Consider the following 20,174-nt stretch of genomic DNA (forward strand, 5'->3'; position numbering starts at 1 on the left):
GCTATGGGGTCCCATTTTGCTGTGATCAGGTGATGCACCATAGAAAACACAAGCAGATACACTGGTCTCTTTATTGGGTACACCTGTTCATCTATTTGGTAATGTAAATATGTCGTCAAGCAATTACATGGCAACAGTTCAACAAATTTCAGCATTAGTGTTATTGTATTGATGTCAATACAACCTAATGAAGTTCAAACTGAGAGTTAGAATGAGGAAGAAAGGTGGTTTAAGTGATTTTGAACATGGCATAGTGGTTGGTGGCAAGCAGGCTGGTCTGAGCATTTCATAATCTACTGGGATTTTCATGAACAAACAGGCATGGCTTTTTCTTAGCTGTTTATAGGGAAAGTTCCTTAAAAGAGAATATATACAGTCAGTGGCAGTTCCCTGACTAAAAATACCTTTGTTCATGTCAGGGTGAGAGGAAAATGAGCATACAGGTTCAAGCTGATAGAAAGACAATGTCTCAAATAATCATTGTTAAGACCAAGAGATGCAGAAATGCATCTCTAAATGAGCAACATGTCAAACCTTGATGCAGATGGGCTACAGCAGCAGGGGCCACATCAGATACCACCCCTGTCAGCTAAGGCACTTGAAGCTTCAATTCACACAGGCTTAGTGAAACTATGCAAAAGAAGATTGGAAAAGTTATGCCTGGTGTGATAAGTTTACATGGTAAAAATTTGGATTGAATAATGGTGTAGATATTTTCATGGCACACTTTGAGCCCCTTACTACCAACTGTTTAAATGTATCATTTAATAAAAGTTTAAATGCCACAGCCTACCTTAGTATAGCTGCTGACCATGTTAATTGCTTTATGACAGCAGTGTACTCATCTTCTAAATGCTACTTCCATCCGATAATGTTACAAAGCTAAAATCATCTCAAACTTTTTGTTAACATGAGTTAATTGTACTAACATAGCCTTCATATTTATCAAATCCTAGTCCAGTAGAACACCTTTGGGATTTGGTGGAATGGGAGATTTGCATGATGGATGTGCAGCCCACAATACTGCAATAACTGTTTGATGCCATTGTGTTATTATGGACCAAAGTCCAGCACCTTGAATAATCTATACTATATAAGCATTGAATGGACACAATACAGAGCTGTCCACCTTACACAAAAATAATAATTTTATCTAATTTAGAGTTCTTCCTAGGTGGGAAGGAACAGTAAAGGGGTGATCATAAAATTGACGGGGTAACACATGTAAAGTCCTCTTTTTATTAAGGTGCAAATTTTCAGTAATCACCCCAAAACAGCCAGGCGGTTACTGAAAAGTGTGAGTGGTGCACCTGGCTAAAAGGGGCTAGGGAGAACACTGTAATTAAAATGTTTTATTTTATCAAGTTTATTTAGAGACTCCATAGAGGCACAAACAATAACCATTCTCATTCCAAGCTACACAACAGTGGTGTTGTTGGAGGATCCACCCTAAAAACTAGCTGTACTTTCTATAAAGGGGTGAGATAACTTTAACATCTTTGATAAATGATCTGTATAGTGTAAATGTAATGTTTTTTTTTTTTTTGCCTGTAATTAAAAGTGTGTTTTTCATACTTATAACACCCTTACTCACCCCAATTCCTGTCAATCAAGCTCCTGCCATCTGCATACATTTTTCAAAAGTGTATCCATATAAAAGCAGTAAACATGTTACTAGTTGTGAATAGAGTAGAAAACTTGTGAGTTGGTAATAATATGTCCCTACCCTAAAACTAAAATAAAGACATTTTGCTTTACATACTCTATACCTATATCTTTTCTTAGTGGTTGCTTATTGCAGTAGTGAAAGAGGCACATCTGCAGCTCAGCCTTCTACAGTAATTTCAGTTGTTTGAAATAGGAATTGTCTTTTCTATTCTTCCAAAGACAGAGACAAGATTAAAATAGCATATGGTTTTCTTTCTGTGCTTAATTGCTAGTTTTATTTTTTTTTTTGAATACTGAAAAGCCTAAAAATGTGATCTGTCCATTTAAAGTCTATTTAATCTATCTATAAAGCATCACAGCTTTAGCACAATAGCACACACATTAAACAAAACACAAGAAACCATCTCACTAAATTTTTCTGTCAGTTGTGGCTGACATCTTGATTGGACTACCTGACCACAATTAACTACAATTACTACAACAATTGGCAGCAAGTTTTTTATATCCTTATCATGATGCAATTACTATTTCTAGCAGGTTAATTTACATTTCCTTTCCCATTCCAGCAAAGTCAATTCATATCTGAATAATTTAAATTGACTATATATGCACAGACATTGATAACAAACAAAGAAATGACAGATCTGGACATTCTCCTTTATTCACCCTTAAAGAAGAAGCATAGTTCCATTTTTAATCTCAGCTAGCACGCAAGTCTTGATTGCAAGGGACAGGGAATGTAACTTCCACAATAAATTATACATACCTGCCTGTTTGCTGTCTTCTTTGAAAAAAAATGCTTCTGGGGATGTGCCAAGTATCCCACTAAATGAACTCCTGGGCGCATGCATGAGAGTTATGTCACCCCTACCCAGCTGATCAAGGTGACTGAAGACCTGACTCTAGGAAGAGGTTTGGGAAAATACATAGATTAGTGTATGCTGCTGTGAATGTGCTGGGTATCCCAGCATCCCCTAGGGCTGTCAGGACTGAATGAAGTACTGCACACATTCATGGGAGATACTTCATCCTGGCCTGCCAAATGAAGATGGCCAAAGACCCGACTCCATGAAGACTGAGAAAAGGTGGCAGTACCTCCACCAGAGCGAGGACAGGTGAGCGCAATAAAAAAATTGTGATCAGATAAGGGTTTTTTTTATTGCAGAAGTGACATCACCTGTAAGGTTCTCTGCAGCAAGCACCTGCTTGGTCATTTTTTTTAGTTTTTAGATATAGTTCTACTTTATCTGGGACTTATGTGTTTCATACACGTGTATGTGTATATTAAAAGCCCCAAAATTCAAGGGTATGTATACTTTTGATCAAGGCTATTTGGGTCTTTCAGTTCTCCTTATGATTTAAGGAAACGGGAACACACAATTATGTGATAATAAATTGATATAGATATATAATTATATACAAACAATAACCAGCTTTATTCTTTTTATTCATGTGTGAGCAGCTAGTCTATGCACCCTTAAACTCAATGTCTCAATCCACTATATTTACATCTTGCTGATTGACATCACAGCTCATACATGTTTAGGACAAGTGAAGCTTCTAATATATAAAGGGGGTTAATCTTTTTCTGTTTAATATTCTTCATTTTTTAGCATGTCTTTGGCCACATACAGTGATATATATTTACATAAATACCCCAAATTCTGTTTTTGGGGACCCTGTGTAAAATATAAATGTTCCAGTAAAGATAAAAGTATCCTTCATGTTGGCAATTCTGCATAGTTTCTGTAAATTATATATATGCTTTATATGTGTGCAAATAAGATATGTGACCTCACAATCCCATTATTAATGTACTACACTACTGGTTACAGAAGACAGCATGACAAATCATTCTGCTGTAATTCAGAACATTATATACCGCCCGCTGTGCCACTGAATTCCTACATGAACATAAATTCAATTAGTGCAGCCTGAGTGAAAAAAATCTGCATATTAATGTATAATGGTGCACGAGTTCAGACAGCTGTTTGTTTTCGCCCAGAGAATGCAGGATTATAAAATAATAATGAGGAAGGTCTGTGTCCTTATCTGTAAAACCCCTCTTCACATAAGTGTGTTAATCCGACATAACAAGCTTGTATCAGTTGGATAATTAGATTTTCTGCATATTTTCATAATGCTGCAGTGCCTTAATCACTGCAATTCAAACATATGATCAGGTGGAAGGGGTTGTGATGACTGAAAAAGCAAGGCAGATACACATTTATGGATAGCCTCATCTTCACCAGGAGCATATACTGCCTTTGGGGCTTTTTTGGTAACATTAGTGATAACCCTAAAAAACTACAAACCACCAGCATTTAATGGTAGTTTTTCTTTGCTGGCTAGTGATCCACATACACTAAGGCTACGTACACAAGTCCAATAATTGTAGTTGGAAAAGGAATGATTAACGATAGATCTTTATTTATGATTATTTTGAACAATCGTATAGTGCACGATTCTGTACATGCTGAAACGATACGACCGGTCAAAGATAATGTACACATAGTAGTTACGATTATTATTATTATTATTAAACAGGATTTATTTAGCGCCAACATATTACGCAGCGCTGTACATTAAATAGGGATAGCAAATGACAGACTAATACAGACAGTGATACAGGAGGAGAGGACCCTGCCCCGAAGAGCTTACAATCTAGTAGGTGATCATTTGAACGATGCAGGAAGTGGCGTGTACCGGAGGAAGTGACGTAAGGAAATAATTGGTTCTAATGGTTATTACAAAATTACACACATATATATATATATATATATATATATATATATATATATAACACTGGGGAATGCATTTTTTATTGAGTTAGATCTTACACTGTTTTTTTTTACTAATTTTTGGGTGGTGAATCCAGAAATTACCCCAGTTTTTTGCTATCACATTTAATTTTACCAATACAGGGTACCCTCCATTTTTTGTCAAAAAACATACAAACTCTACATACAATGAAAACATAATGAAATAATAACTTTAATGTACTATTTATTTAAATTTCTTTTGTTCATACAAAGGATTTAGTGTTATGACACTCTATGACATTTTTTTTACAGTAAAACATTTGAAAATTATTCAGGTAAGCGGTTAAGGTAAAAATTTACGCCTTTAGCTTTTCCTGGAGTGTTAAGTGTTATGACAATCCCGCCAGATGCTCCAACAATAATTAGCCATCATATGTACATCCCATCTACCCTGATACTGACCTACCCTGATACCGACCTTCCATGACCTTCAAATCTTGGTGAAATTATTCACCTTGCTCATCACTGACTGCACCAAGGTTTTCTGGGAAGTTAGAAAGATTGCTATGGAGAAAATGCACCTTGATGTTCATATTGCAACCAAGCATTCTGTAGCCCTCCAAGAGTTTCTGGATAATTTCTGTGTAATTATTCGCTTGTGTTTTCAAGAAAGACCTTGGCAATGGCTTTGAATGATAACCGAGCATTCTTTTCGACTTCTGACATTATTCTGATAAAATGTTCATCTTTGAAGAGCTGACGAATCTGTGGACCATCAAACACAACGGCCTTTATTTTTTCAAATGACAGGCTAGGAAATGCCATAATGAAGTACTTGAAACAGTCTCCTTCAGTTGGCAAAGCTTTAACGAAGTGCTTCATCAGACCCAGTTTTATGTGCAGGGGCGGGAATATAATATTCATTCTATCAACAAGTGGCTCATGTAGAATGTTTGGATCACCTGGTTTTAGGGCAGATCTTGGAGGCCAATTCCTTCCACCCAATGTCTCTCACCAGCTCTGCTGTCCCACATGTACAGATAACAGGAATACTTGGTGTATCCGCGTTGCTGACCAAGAAGGAAGCATACCATTTTCGGGTCAACATTGATGACCCAATTGTGTTGGTGATATTGCAACAACTCAATGACTCTCTTTATGTCTGCATATTCTTCACAAGGAGAAACTGAATGGCCAGTTGGGACTGAGCCAAATATATTGCCATTGTGAAAGAGGACACACTTTAAGCTCCGCTTCGAGCTATCGATGAATAGTCGCCATTCAGGTAATTCCCAATTCCTCCAATAAACCAGGTATGTTATGGCAATACACAAAGCCACTGTCAGTTCTAAAGTACTGCAGAAATGCAATTTCTCTGGTTCGAAAGTACGATACCTTCGTTCCTTTTTCAAGTAATTTTTTCTCACACAGTCTTGATGCTAGAAGTTCTGAAGCCTTCTTCGATAGTCCCAAATCATGTGCCAAATCACTCAACTCATGCTGATCAAATTACTTACGAACAAAGTCCTTTTCAATTTCAAACTCTTCATCATTGTTGTCATCTAGTTCATCACCATAATCATGTTCTTCAAGAGAGGGTAGTGTAACGAAAACCAGCACTGGGATTTCATCTGAATGAGCCACTGAGCCTATAGCCGATGGTAGACTAGGATACTCTGTTACTTTTATTTTTCTTGTTATATCCTGAAGTGTTCACTATACAAAAGTAACAGTCACTGAAATGATCTCCTGGCTCTCGCCAAACCATAGGTATACCAAATGGCATCTTATCACTTGTTCCCTATGTCCATAAAACCTCAACACACTGTTTGCACACCTTATGAGGGGCCTAAGACTTATCTTGATCACCAAGTTTAACTTTGAAATATGCCAAATAGGCTTGCTCTACAAATGTGCTGATGTTCCCCCCTTGACTGGGAATGGTGAAACTGCCACAGATATAACAAAATGAATCAGGGTTGTTTAGATACCTACAACGAGAAACAGCAGAGCCAGACATGATTTTAAAGAAAGGAAACACGTGTGTAAGTAGAAAAATAAATTTTGCTTATTCACTACGTAAAGCAGCGCACAACCTCTGACCACACTGTCTTGCATGTAAATGAATAGCCTATACAAATCCACGCTACAGTAATAGCATTATTATAAGCGGTAGAGAAAAAACCTGACATGATAGAAGAAAACTAACAGCACTTTCAGAATCTGCATACCTATTTTAGTGTATATAAGCATAAAAAGTGAAGTAAAAAAAATGTTTCCCTAGTGTAATTTATATATAATAACATACATAATTACATATATACAGTTATTGTGCTGAAGTGTGGTGCAACAAATGTTTGTTTGTCGCGCATGCTTAGAACCATCAACGATCAGCACACAACCGTTCATCATCATTGGCCTGTTGTTGTGCACTTTTTTTTGTTAACGTTTATCGAATGATCGATTGTGAATCGTTCGTCTCCAACAACAATTACTGCACATGTATATGTAGCCTTAAGTGACTGAGAGCTGCAGTAATTCAGGTACATAGTTCCTTCCAGTGTATTTCCAGCCAATTTATTTTTGGAGAGACAGCAGAGAAGAAAAGGTTAGATCCCCTGTCAGGGTTACCTACTATACAGTTCCTTGTTATGGAGAGGGTGAAGTGAAGCACCAAGTGAAGGGGACTCTCCAAACTTTTAAGTAGAGTAGGAGAAATCTAGATATCCTCCCTAGCGGTCTAATTTCCTCCAAATTCCATTCCAATTTTTTGCATGAAAATGTATTTTTCATTGTAGGCTATAATTCTTAGGCATAACTCACCGATATTTAATACATTTATTATTAAATTTTAAATAACAAAACACAAAAATCTGTTGAAAAAAAATATTTAAACATGTAATGTAAGCGTACAGTAACATGTATAATATATAATATAATAATATGAATATTTCTTTGTATTGGACTCAATACAGCTATTTTGTATTGAATCCAATACAAAATTATTTGAATTTCTTGCTGATCTGCCCGCCGGCACCGAAGCATGCACCAACGTCATTGGGAAACCCCACCGGGTTGAGATCGGAGGAGGAAGGACGTGTGCCCAGGACCAGCAGGACGACGGGAGACAACAGCGGAGCAAGGTAAGTGTGACTCGGGATTACTGCTATTACTGCAGGTAAAATCCATACTGAGTCACACTCGGGAATACCACTAGGGGGGTTAAAACCCAACGTAAATTTTAATCCCATTTAATGTACAGTGCTGCATATTATGTATATATATATATATACATATATATATATATATATATAACTCCTGTTTATTATTAATATTAATAATAATCTTTCCCCACTTATTGGCACGCAGACAGCAAAAAAAACGGAGGCCAGAGAGTAAGATGGATTGACATGTCTCCAGAATAATACTTATAGACACACTAAAAAGTTGTTTTATTGGGTACCCACCAACTGCAGACATAGAGGTAGGTCATGTAAATGATAGATGGGGAAGAAGATTCTGCACACAGAACAGCCTGGAGAAGTATTTCAACACCCATGGAAAGTTGTAGCTCTACAGGAGTAAGAAGTAAAATTTTACAAAGTGAATCTTTTATACAAAGTGAATACCATTCTCCAATTTTTAAACATATCAAATGCTACACAAAGCAAAACTTTTCTTGAAGAATTCCAATGTATACATGGTGGTGAATGTTAGTCAATCCTTTCTGAAACAGGTGAATGTTTCAAATAATATTAAATGTGTCAAAAAATAAGGGGAATGAGTCAGTGACACTTGTACTGTGAATCTAGGGTACGGCTAGGCTCAAATGGGTGGCTGTGAGATGCCAGTCACCCAAGGGCCCCAATTACCATGTTTGTTCAACATGAACAAGCATTTGTTTTCTTTGGATGGGCGGTCAGGGGATAGTAAACCACCCCTTATTAACCACATTCTTTCCCTGTGGAAAGCCACAGGCTTCTTGAGCGTTTCGATTACAGGCAAGGTTGGATTTAGTGAGGAAGCAGTAATGGCATCACAATCTTGCTGCCAGTGTGAACTCGCCTAACATTTTTTCTTTCATAAATCTAATAGTGGGTGCATTGGAGAGCTAGGTTTTGCAAAAGCCGCAATGTGGATTTTAAATAGATGTTTGCTGCCATCTTGTGTCAGAGTGTCACTACTACAGGCATACAGCCATCCCTTCCCCTTAGCCAAGTATTTAGGGTGTTTCTTCAGGAAAAAAAATAAACTTTTTGTTCATTTCTGCACTGGTTAGAAATCAATATATTTTTTCCTCTTCATTTGTTCACTTTATTTACCTGTTATGTGGCTTTAAGAAGTGTTGTCAAGCTACTTTGAAAAAAACATATTTTGGCATGGGCAGATTCACAAATTACTATGGACAAATCACATAGAGGCAGAGCCACAACCTACTGCAGAGAAAATTCCCTATCATGGGAGGGGCACATACACTACCTACTGCATGATAATCTCATCATTGTGGGAATGTGCAGCTCTGCGTAATTTCTTGGGACTATATAAATCCTGTTTATTAACATTAATAATAATCTATATAAAGTTGTGTGTATGTTTCACCATCACTCGAAAACGCATGGAGATATACCATCCAAACTTGCTATGTTCCACTATCACTAGGAAACGCATCCACACATTTCAACCAAACTTGCTGGACATATGACTCAGAATCATGTGAGTGCACCAGTCATCTTTGTACAGCGCTGTGCTATATGTCAGAGCTATATTTGGATGGATGTATGTATTTATATAGAAAAGTCAAAAAATGTTTTCCTAGTGTAAATCAATGTGTAATGAGCCCTCTGAGAGGGGATCAGTATGCCAACCCTGAAATTAAATACAAAAAGAAGAAAGTAGAGAAGGGTTCTTTTGGCAAAATATTGTGTTGTATTGAAACTTCATTAATCATAACATAAACAATAGTGATATGAACAGTAGCAATTATCTGGAGGAGCAGCACATCCAGATGTTCAACAACATGGGGCCTAAACTGGGCACTAAACAAACAACTTCTGCCAGGAATATAAAGTGTGTTTGAATCATGCCGCATACGTTTGTCGATACCCGACTCATTTTGCCCGAATTAGGCTTCTTCAGGGGTGCCGTTTATGTTTAGCGTAGTTGAGAGCAGAGTGCTATATGTCAGGGCTATGTTTGGATGTATGTATTATGTATATAGATGTGTGTATGTCATCACTGGGAAATGCATCGACACATTTCAACCAAACGTGCTAGACATATGACTCAGACTCATGTGAGTGAACCCCTGACCTTTGTACACTGCTGTGGTATATGTCAGAAGTATATTTGCATGTATGTATGTATGTATGTATGTATGTGTGTATGTATTGCTCAGTGACAGTGTGCCTTTTGCTTATATTTTTACATACTTTTTTGGACTACTACAAATTTCTGGCCTGTAATAATGCTTTCGAGAAACGTAAAGCAATTGGCCAAATGCAATCAAAGGAAAAAAAATGAAACAACACCATAGACAAGAAAATCACTATAGTTTTATTAAATTACTTTTTCTGTATAATATAGGATTACAATAAACAAAACACCCAGGCATCGCTGGGTAATCAGCTAATAATATTATTAATAATAAAGCGTGAAGACACACTTATGGGGAAATCACATAACTGTAAAAGGAGCAGAGACATATTGTGAAATATTACCATTGTGAGAAGGGCAGAAATAAAAACATCAGCAGGTAATTTTCACTGGGGTGTATCCTAAAGATCCACAAAAAAAAAAAAAAAAAACACAAAGACATGTCTTTAAATTCAAAACACTACAAGAATATGAAAGAGCAAATATGCAAATGTAGGTCAAAAAAATGTCTAACAATACTACAAAATTAGCTTCAATTATTCACTATAATGATTGATTGATGACTAAACCAGTGAGCCTTAATTTATGAACTTATGTTCTTAGCAATTTTGTTTGCATTCGACATTTTTTATCATCACTGCTGACAACACTAATACAACATTTGTACAGTCTTTTGATTTTACTAATTTGCAAATTTATTTTTTGGTACAATTCTAAATTGCAGTTTAGTTATTTCTGCATCCATTGCCAGGCAGATTTAATATTTTCCTGCTGAGTGCACTTCCTCAGTATCCCGTATAATGACTTATAGCAGCCTGTGAGCTTATCTACCATTCCTTAAAAAATAATAACACACAGGCAGCTGGTTGCCAGGGGAACAAGCTATTAATGTGTTCAATATAAACTTGGTGAATTAATACTTAGCTTATTTTCATTGTGAAAGCTGGCAAATATAATCTGCTGCCTGGGAATAGCAAATGCATAAAATCACATTTAAAGTATTTTTAAACAGTGAGTATTCTCAAGTACATGTTTCATTTGTATGGAAATTTGAAAGGGTAACAATTGCAACCTTGCACCTTTTCTGGGTGGCAGAATCAGATAAAATGTATGCTAATCCATATGTGTAAAAATGGGAAAACTCCTGAGGTTTGAAACGTTTTTCTGTCTGTATTGCAATGATAAGTGTTAAAACATCACCATGGAAAAACACAAGCTCATATTTAGTCCAATTATTGCTAGAATATAGGAAAGTAAAAATATGAATATTAACATGTATGCCATATACACAATTTGATTCACTAATCACAGGTATTGGGAATGCTGGAATACTGTTAAAAAACTCCAACATCTTACGATAAAATATAATATATAAATAGCTTTATAAATACATATATAACACACAAAGAAGTGCTACAGAAGCTCACACTAAAAGCCGAACCCCAGGCAAACAATTACATACACCTTTAATATGCAAATACAGGAGCTGTCTTATGTGCTAAAGGATTTGCATTTCTGTATATTCATTCTTGAGATTCATGCAGCTCTTCCACACAACACAGCCAGATAGGTAAAATAGACCTACAATCTTGATGACTAAATAAAAAATCTACTATGGAACAGCAATTTTTAAAGTTCTTATGTCATGTCATTTTTTCTTATGCATTTAAAAGGAGGTGGTGGATAAGGTTATCCAGCATTTTCCCCAAGTCCAATAAGTAACTTTTAACCCACAATTCTTCCTCTAACTAGGAAATGTATTATGAAAAAATGCATTCCCACCAACCTTTAGAAGAAACTGCTTGTTTCTGCATAAACTAAGCAACCAATCACCATACAGGAAACAGGATTCACATCTAAGGCATGCCAGGGCTGATTTCTTTCATATTACACAAAAGTAAAGCGTTCTGCATTCCTGTTGAGCTTACAATATACCCACATCACATCATCATGCTAGAGGATATGAAATCTGTGGCACAAAGCAATTCAGGAAGAGGGAGGAAGTTTTGTCACCATATTACAAGGTTTGAGAAAAGCAGGATTCCAAAGGTCTTTTTTAAAGTTATGCTTTTGCCACCATACGGAACATTTTTTACAACAGAAAACCACTGTGGATAATACTGAAGATGTAGAAACAAACTGATAACGTCATCTTTCTACCAGCACATGTGAATAAAAGATACCTGATTGGTATTTTGTATTCTAGTGACCAATAATGTGTGGGCCATCATGTTACATACTTTGATCAGCACACTAAATTTTACGCTGTGCTGTGCATCCCTTAATCCAGATACCTGAACTCTTTATGCTATGTCATATAATGCATATATCTAATTGCTGCACTATCTGCACTGTGTTGTATAATATATATAGTACTACTAATAAATCCTCCATATAATGGTAAATCTTACATAACCTTAAAGAGGAACTAAACTAAAAACTTCCAAAAAAACATACACCTACTTTCAATCCTGCAGGGCAGTCCAAACTAACTGGGGGTGTCTTGCATCAGGTCCCGCGTTATCCCAGCATCCATCCCGGAGCCTCTTCTTCCAGGTTCTTCATGCTCCGTCACCCGACCCAGACGTGCAAATTTTTCTCTTTGCGCGAAAAGAGCTGCACTCCCATTCATTTAGGGGTGGTGCGGCACCTTTTTTTTTTCAAAAAAAAAAGGGTGTTGCACTTAAAAAAAAAAACAAACAACAGAATTTTTACTTTACATAAAAGGGTTTTCTACATAAAAGAGTTTAGGTATGCTTTAATTATTGTACAGTAGTCCATACGGTGTAACATACATCAGTATATAATGTTACACAGTACTGACTACCCCATATGCAGTGCTATATGATGCATAGCACTGACTGTAACTGCTATGACATGTATATGTATATATGACACGTACATAGTTATCATCCCTGTATGCTATATATTATGTTATGCAATACATACTTCTACCTTACATGACATATTACTGACTGATTTATTTATTGCCTCAACATTTTGCGGGTGCTAGGTATCTATTTTTCAATTCCTAAATCAAACTGTAACACTGAGAATCTGATTTACTGCTTTCCACATCCCAAAGATATATTACTGGATAATAGAAAAGAAAGAGATTTTCACAGCAAACTTTAATAAATTATGCAATTCAGTATAATCAATACCAAGATGAATGGTTTCACAAACTGGAAAAAGATTAGAAAAATGAATCCCTTAACATTTCTAATAACCTTTAAGCATTGATTGTGTTCATAACATCATTATGAAGAATAACATAGAAGGGAACACAGCCTCCTTTATGGCGATGAATATTTATCAAAGGTTGTCATAATTTGTGCCCTCAAAAATATACTTTGCTGGGAGAGCATTAAAATTGGCACCACATTTTTTTTGTATACACTCTAAGCCAAATTTCTATGTGTTATAAGGATTTTTCAGGTGCCTGCTTTTAAACAATCCAAAATAAAAGTAATTAAAGTATATATAGTTTAATGTGTGACAATTTAAAAACATATACTACAAAACCTTACATTTTGACATATACCAAAATTGCAATATACATTAAATACACACCATTAGCCATTTACATTGGTATCAATTTATGTTCTAACATCCTTGACGCGTTTCACCCATAGGCTTCCTCAGAAGGAAAACAGGTATCAAGCATATCAATTATATCTATATGTTTCAAAGCAAAAAGGTGGTTAAAGCAAAAAAAATAAAATTATGTCATTACATTTTTTGATTGATTTTTTTTGCACCTACCGATATCTTTCCATTTTCCAACTCCCCATATCTTGCAGGAATAATCAATTATTCCTCCAATAGAAGAGTTAATTTGACCCAAAATGATGCCAAGAACACCATCCCCACTGTCAATCATGGAGGTGGACACATTGTGCTTTGGGGGTGTTTTTCTGCTAAGGGGACAGGACACCTTCACCACATCAAAGGGACAATTGACGGGGCAATGTACCATCTTGGGTGAGCACCTCCTTCCTACAGCCAGGGCATTGAAAATGGGTCGTGGATGGGTATTCCAGCATGGCAATGACCCAAAACACATGGCCAAGGCAACAAGGGAGTGGCTTAGGAAGAAGCACATGAAGGTCCTGGAGTGGCCTAGCCAGTCTCCAGACCTTAATCCCATAGAAAATCTGTGGAGGGAGCTAAAGGTCTGAGTTTCCAAACATCAGCCTTGAAACCTTACTGACTTGGAGAGGATCTGCAAGGAGAAGTGGGACAAAATCCCTCCTGAGATGTGTGCAAACCTGGTGGCCGATTACAAGAAACGTCTGACCTCTGTGATTGCCAACAAGGGGTTTGCCACCAAGTACTAAGTAATCTTTTGCGAAGGGATCAAATACTTATTTCACTCATTACAATGCACATCAAGCTCTGACTTTCGAGCACTGGGTTTTTGATGGTTCTTTTGTTGTTATTCTGTCTATCACACCTACAATAAACCTACCATTACAATTATAGACTGGTCATTTGTTTGTCAGAGGGCAAACATACAAAATCAGCAGGGAATCAAATACTTCTTATCCTCACCGTATATGCAATTTTTAGATATCTTATTTTTATCTTCTATTAGTAGTTTTAAAAAGTTTGTTCTCTATTCTTTTTCAGGACTGTGGAGTCAGAGTCTGGTACAATTTTAACAACTCTGACTCCAACTCCAAACACAAATTATTTGCTCCTGACTCCACAGTCTGGCCCTCTGGTCAGTAATTGTTTTTAAGTTTTTTTTTTAATGTAACAGAGGCTAGGCTACAGACGAAAATATTCACACATATTTATTAGGCTGTAAAAAAGTCCTCAGTGACATCTGCAGCCCCAGGCAATGTGCACCAATGAAAAGAGGAAAGTGAGGGCTTCTTTTAAAGCCTATTTAATGCTTACTAAGAATACATTATTGTCCACAGATTTACTAAATGTAAACGCATTCAAAGTGTTGCATTTTTTCTTTTTTTGCTGTAAAGTATATGTAAAAATGTTTTTTTTAAGATGTATAGCGATTTTATTGCCCCATCAAATGCCCTATCCCTGTCTTAACAATATATATAACCCCAGTGTAAATCTGTCCATATTAGGTCCTGTTATTGTATGCTTTGTTTATAATCTGTAGGCATACAGCACACAAACCTGTGGAATTTTTCATAAATGCAGGGCTCTGGTTTGTACTGCATTTCAAGGACAGTCCAAGACATTGAAGATCTGGCCCTTTAGTATTTTTCGTCAATCGTTCGATTCTTCGCTGTGATAATGTACAATACAGACAGGTTCACCTGAGTGCCAGGCATGTCACAGTGCTCAGCAGCACTCAGTCCCAGGCACACAAGCACATACCCGGAACACTTGTGTTTAAACCTTGTTGAAGGGGAAATGATTGGTGAGAGCACCGGCCCCTGGATCTACGTTACCATGGTAACACCCTATGATTGGCAGATGAGCTACTGCAGAGGACAGAGGACAGGCGACTGAAAAGGTAACCGGGTGGTTGAAGATACTGATAGGTTACCGGGAATGGAGGAGGGGGGTGGCAAGAGGAGCCTTTTATGTCTTCACTCAACACCAATATTACTAGAGTTCGTAAATTGTTTGTTCTGCCTTTCAGTGCAATGTGTTGGTGTGATTCGATAGTTCTCCATAGCTTAGGGTATTTCTGCATTGCTGTATAATATTATGCTGCGCCATGTAGTCCCCCCTTTATTCGGTATTGCTGTACAATGTATTGCTAGGATTTGTGGCTTCTCTAAAGTTAAGGTTATTCTGCATTACCGTATAATGCATAGCTGGGATTTGTAGTGCCCCTGCGGCTGGGGGGTCATTCTACATTGACTGCTGAATCTGTAGTGGCTCCACAGCTGAGTTTTCTGAAACTGCTGCCAAATATAAACATATTAGTCTATAAAATAGTAAATACTGATGCATAATCATGCAAAAAAACTCTGCTGTGGTCTGTCTCTAAAGACTCAGGTATTCTGATAGTGGGTACAGGCTTTTTGTCTCTAACACGGATAAGATGAAGTCAGGCTGTCCTTTGCACACACTAAAGCCTGTCCTGTGGCAGGCAGAAGTCACTTCTTTCCACATTAGTTTCCAGTGGAGATATTTAGAAATTTTACCTTTGTGCTACGTGAATACAGTTTCATTTTTAAACATTGCATTGTTTTGTTGTAGATATCTTTACAATGCTGATGATACCTGGACACAGATATATCTGACATTCTTCATAAAGATCCTGAGAGATGCTGCAGTCAGGACCACTGATGCTCTCCTCCGCTTCCCACCTCTACAGCTCCCTACATGTTATGATGAAAATTACCTAAAACTTCCATGTTTATGGACTGTCCTGGCAACCCTCTGCATAAAGGGTGTGTAGGGAATTCACGAAGAAGATCAGCCTTCAGGACTGATCTAGCACTACAGAACACACATCACAGTGATGAGTGGTGGACGGGTACCATTGGCTGAAAAAGCCATGTCGGAAGGGTATGCCCGGCTGCGGTACAGGGACACCTCCCTCCTCATTTGGCAGCAGCAACAGCAGAAGCTGGAGACAGCACCACCTGGGACCTATCTAAGCCGAAGTCAGAGTATGTGGTACTCACAGTATGGGAACCAGTCCATTTTAGTACGTGACAAGAACAGCATCTCCAGAGACACAGGGCAGTCCAAATTTTGCACTGTAATGTAATAAGGCACTACATGTAAACAGTATTTACTTGATGCACATCTTAGGTTTACAGACCCAACCCAAAGGTTTATAGTGATTATGAATTACCATCAGTTTATGATGTTTCTTTAGATGCAGATGTTTGTAAGGAATTGGTCATAGGCTTATTGGAGGGCAGGGAGGAGAAAGTATTTATATCTTAACTTTGGAGGCTTGTAATCTATGGTACATTTAGTGTACAGTGATATTTTAGAGGTTAAGATAAAGGTAGTTTGGCCAGAAATGACCCAAACCTACCACCATCTGATGGTTCCATACTCTGCTGTTGAAAATAATGTCCCAAGAACCCCTTGGACGTAACAACAGGCGCCTTTCAGCACTGAGTTCAGCTTTAGTCCTGCACAAGTTTGCCATGCTATTGACTATCTAAATTGTAAAACCAGGATAAGCATGACAGACCTACCACCTATTTCTTGTATAAAGCAATGGCATCAAGTTAAATGAAACATGCATGATGCCATTGCTGATCTCTGCTGAAATGTTGGTTTCCTGGTTGTTGCGAGGATCTAGCAACTTTGCTGTTTTACAATGATATACAACTGTTTGCTGTTTTTGGCATAGCTTAGTAAATGGGACTGTGCCCTAATTTGGTAAGGATTGGACATCTGATATTACTAATCCCTCCTAAAAAAAAGCGATTATCCCTGAAAAAGCCTGTAGGACATCATCACATCCAATTAGCAGTGTTGCTTTGGATCAGAGCCACTGAGTATGGGTGTCCTTACTACAATTAAAAAATAGGATTGGGGATCCACTTTTAATATCCAATAATGTAAAAGGAAAGTTCTTGTTTTTTATTTACGTTTACATAATTACAATGGATCTTTACTCTTAGGCTACACACGTCCAATGGCTTAGGGCAAATATCAGACAAGAATATGGCGTGTGTACAGCGCCCGTCGTCCATCGTCTGAACGACCGTCGTGGCGGATCCACGGACGATGAACGACAAAAGATCTTAATGGAAGTGAAGGGGGAGAGCGCGCAACAGGGGGCTGCTCCTTCGTTTCCCCCCCTTCCCTCCCTATAGAGCAGAATGGTGCTGTAGGTACAGCGCTCATTCATGCATCGTGCAGTCATTGGAAAGGGTAATGAAAGATCCTTTCAAACGACAATTATTGCACGTGTGTATGCAGCCTTATTTTCAATGAATATTCACAAATACCTTCATAAATCAGTCCCACACAACATTTTTTTGCTATAACAAAGCTTTACAACACTAACTTCTACTTGTATGGATGAGCCTTCTTGCATATAATAAACATGTGCTTCATCCCAGCAGTAAAATGCAAATGCACAGTTTTACATTTCTGTATTATGCTTATGATACACAGTATTTTAAATGATTTTGTACTTTAACTTCCTATCATTTAAATTAAAATTGTCATTATGACAAATCAATAGGAGGGGTAAACCCTCTGATCTCCTTAATATCATAAACACACAGTTTTTGAAGAAAGCACACACAATGTTTTTCCTCAATGAAATATAACTGGGATTCAGATGTTATACACTGGACTGAACATATCACAGTTGTTCTGCTTCGTATGTGTTCACTCTGTGTGCCTGTAACCCTACAGGAATCTACAAGTTAGATAACATATTTCATGCTTGCTAAGATTCTCTGTATATTTAGGGAATGATGACTAACTTTACATTGTGAGAGATTTTTTTAATTTTTAGATTGTGGACAGTATTAGAACCACTGCCGGTTTTTCATTGTCGTTATTGCTTCTGCTTCTCAAGAGACACAGACGAGGTAAAAGAAAAGTGACTGGTTTGACCCATTGCCTATCTATTTGTACAAGCTCCAAGGTCCTATTAAAATTTCACACATTTGCTTGTTCTCTAGATGGTAATTTTTACATGTATGTTTGGAATGGCACCAAACAAAAGTTCCAGCATCATCTCCTTGGCCTATGTATGTTTCATTACTGAACATTACCTTCTTCCAAATATCCACAATCCACAACTGCTTCTATTTAGCCTACTCTAACTTTGTTTTCTTCTGTTTAGGTGTTAATGATGGTTTACATTTTTTCTGTATGTAATTCTCATGTTCTTCAGCTGAGTTCTTATAGTCTGATCACAAATTACCTCATATACCGGCTTGTTTCCTTTTTTCCAAGTTTTCCATTTTTGTTTGTACTGTTTCCAAGACACAAGTGACTTGGAAAAACTAATATTTGTCACACACCATGTTAAATTATTAATATTATTTTCTAATTTGAAGGATTCCATAATTTTTACCCCAATTTGTTAGAACAAATTTGTGTCATTAATTACATCATCATTTTGAACATCTACATGAATTTTCTTCAAGTGTAGCAATTCAAACATTTTTACAAGAGATTACAGAAGTAATGGTAATGATTTCAGGGCCACACTGCATCACTTTTGTCAGATTTGCTTAGTGAAGCTACCCAGGTAAGTCCTAGAAATCTTTATCATTACTTTTGCTGGTGTTAGTCTTATTAAAAATGTTTTGGTGTGCTGGGCATATTTGATTTATTGTGCCAGAACCACCTGTCTGATCAATACAAAACTCTCATTACTAAAACTAGGATATAGTACTGTTTGGTCCAGAAAACACACACTGGTATACACCTCACCACTGGTATACTATTTTAAAGGGAAACAATCATGATGTGGTGTTTGTATGATATCATTTAGTAATAAAAATGCTTTTTTGATTTTTTTTTTGGTTCACAGTTGTTTTAATAACGTGTATGTTTCTGGCAGACATGCCCTTTTTTCTCACTCCTATGCATTCTTACTATACTAAAATATACAATGAAAAAAAGGCTTCAATTGGGGGTTAAAGAGTGAGATTCAATTTGAAAAAATTTGGTCAAAATTAATTTCTCACACTTTAATTCTTTGCTCTGCCTGACCACTATGAAAGTCAGCTGCTTAACCTTAAAAAGAGAACCTGTCAGATGCGATCCTCATGCTTCAAAGAATATATAGGTTGTGTCACTCGTCATCCTGTTCTCCTTTCAGTAGTTGGTGCATCTATGATTAAAGTCTTAAAGCACTGACCCATGTCTGGCCCAAACTTCCCAGTGTCATTGGACACCAGGTAAATGAAACAACTAGACAGTGAATACTTTTTTTTAGATTTATTATGAAAAAAATAAAATTAAAAAAAAAAAAAATGCCCCCTCAGGGCCATGATTACCAGAACATCAAAAAGTATGCCCTAAATGTCATACCTTTTTTCCCTGTTGTCATGAGGCCAGCATTGCAATAAACAAGCTAAAACTACTTACATTGACTTGTTCTCAATAACTGACATGTACAGTAATATTACTAGATAGAAACAGCACTAAAAGATTTTGAAACGTTACAGTAAATTTTGCATGCATATCAGAAAATAAAAATTATAAAAAATAAAATTATGCATGTTAAAGCAAAACCAGGAAGTTAGACAAACTGTCTGAAAGATACATACACTTGTATCAACTTATTTTAACCACCCCTTGGCTGCCAGCAACACATCCAAAGGGTTACAAGAGCTGCCAAAAGGCCTATGAACCAATGGGAAGCATTGTGGTGTTTAAAAACAAACACAAATGAGGAAAAAAAATATATATATATTTATAAATTTCCCAAAACTCAAAGATAAA

The 20,174-nt window shown here is 36.9% G+C and overlaps 1 protein-coding gene and 1 long non-coding RNA gene across 3 annotated transcripts; one reads left to right on the top strand and one right to left on the bottom strand.

Annotated features, from left to right (window-relative positions):
- Positions 1 to 9,962: 9,962 nt before the first annotated feature.
- Positions 9,963 to 16,035, bottom strand: LOC140344160 (uncharacterized). 2 transcript variants are annotated; one of them, XR_011923501.1, is made up of 3 exons: positions 14,952 to 16,029; positions 12,267 to 12,485; positions 9,963 to 10,204 (listed from the first exon to the last, which is right to left on the bottom strand). It is a non-coding gene; the product is annotated as an uncharacterized lncRNA (long non-coding RNA). The 2 variants fall into 2 exon arrangements; XR_011923500.1 differs by having other exon boundaries at positions 9,963 to 12,485; positions 14,952 to 16,035.
- BRD3OS (BRD3 opposite strand) lies at positions 15,203 to 19,238 on the top strand. Its single transcript, XM_072431124.1, has 2 exons — positions 15,203 to 15,294; positions 15,990 to 19,238. The coding sequence occupies exon 2, from the start codon at positions 16,255 to 16,257 to the stop codon at positions 16,504 to 16,506; it is 252 nt and encodes an 83-aa protein (XP_072287225.1). The 5' UTR covers positions 15,203 to 15,294; positions 15,990 to 16,254; the 3' UTR covers positions 16,507 to 19,238.
- Positions 19,239 to 20,174: the final 936 nt, after the last annotated feature.

This window comes from Pyxicephalus adspersus, chromosome Z (assembly GCF_032062135.1).
Source record: "Pyxicephalus adspersus chromosome Z, UCB_Pads_2.0, whole genome shotgun sequence".
NCBI lineage: Eukaryota > Metazoa > Chordata > Amphibia > Anura > Pyxicephalidae > Pyxicephalus > Pyxicephalus adspersus.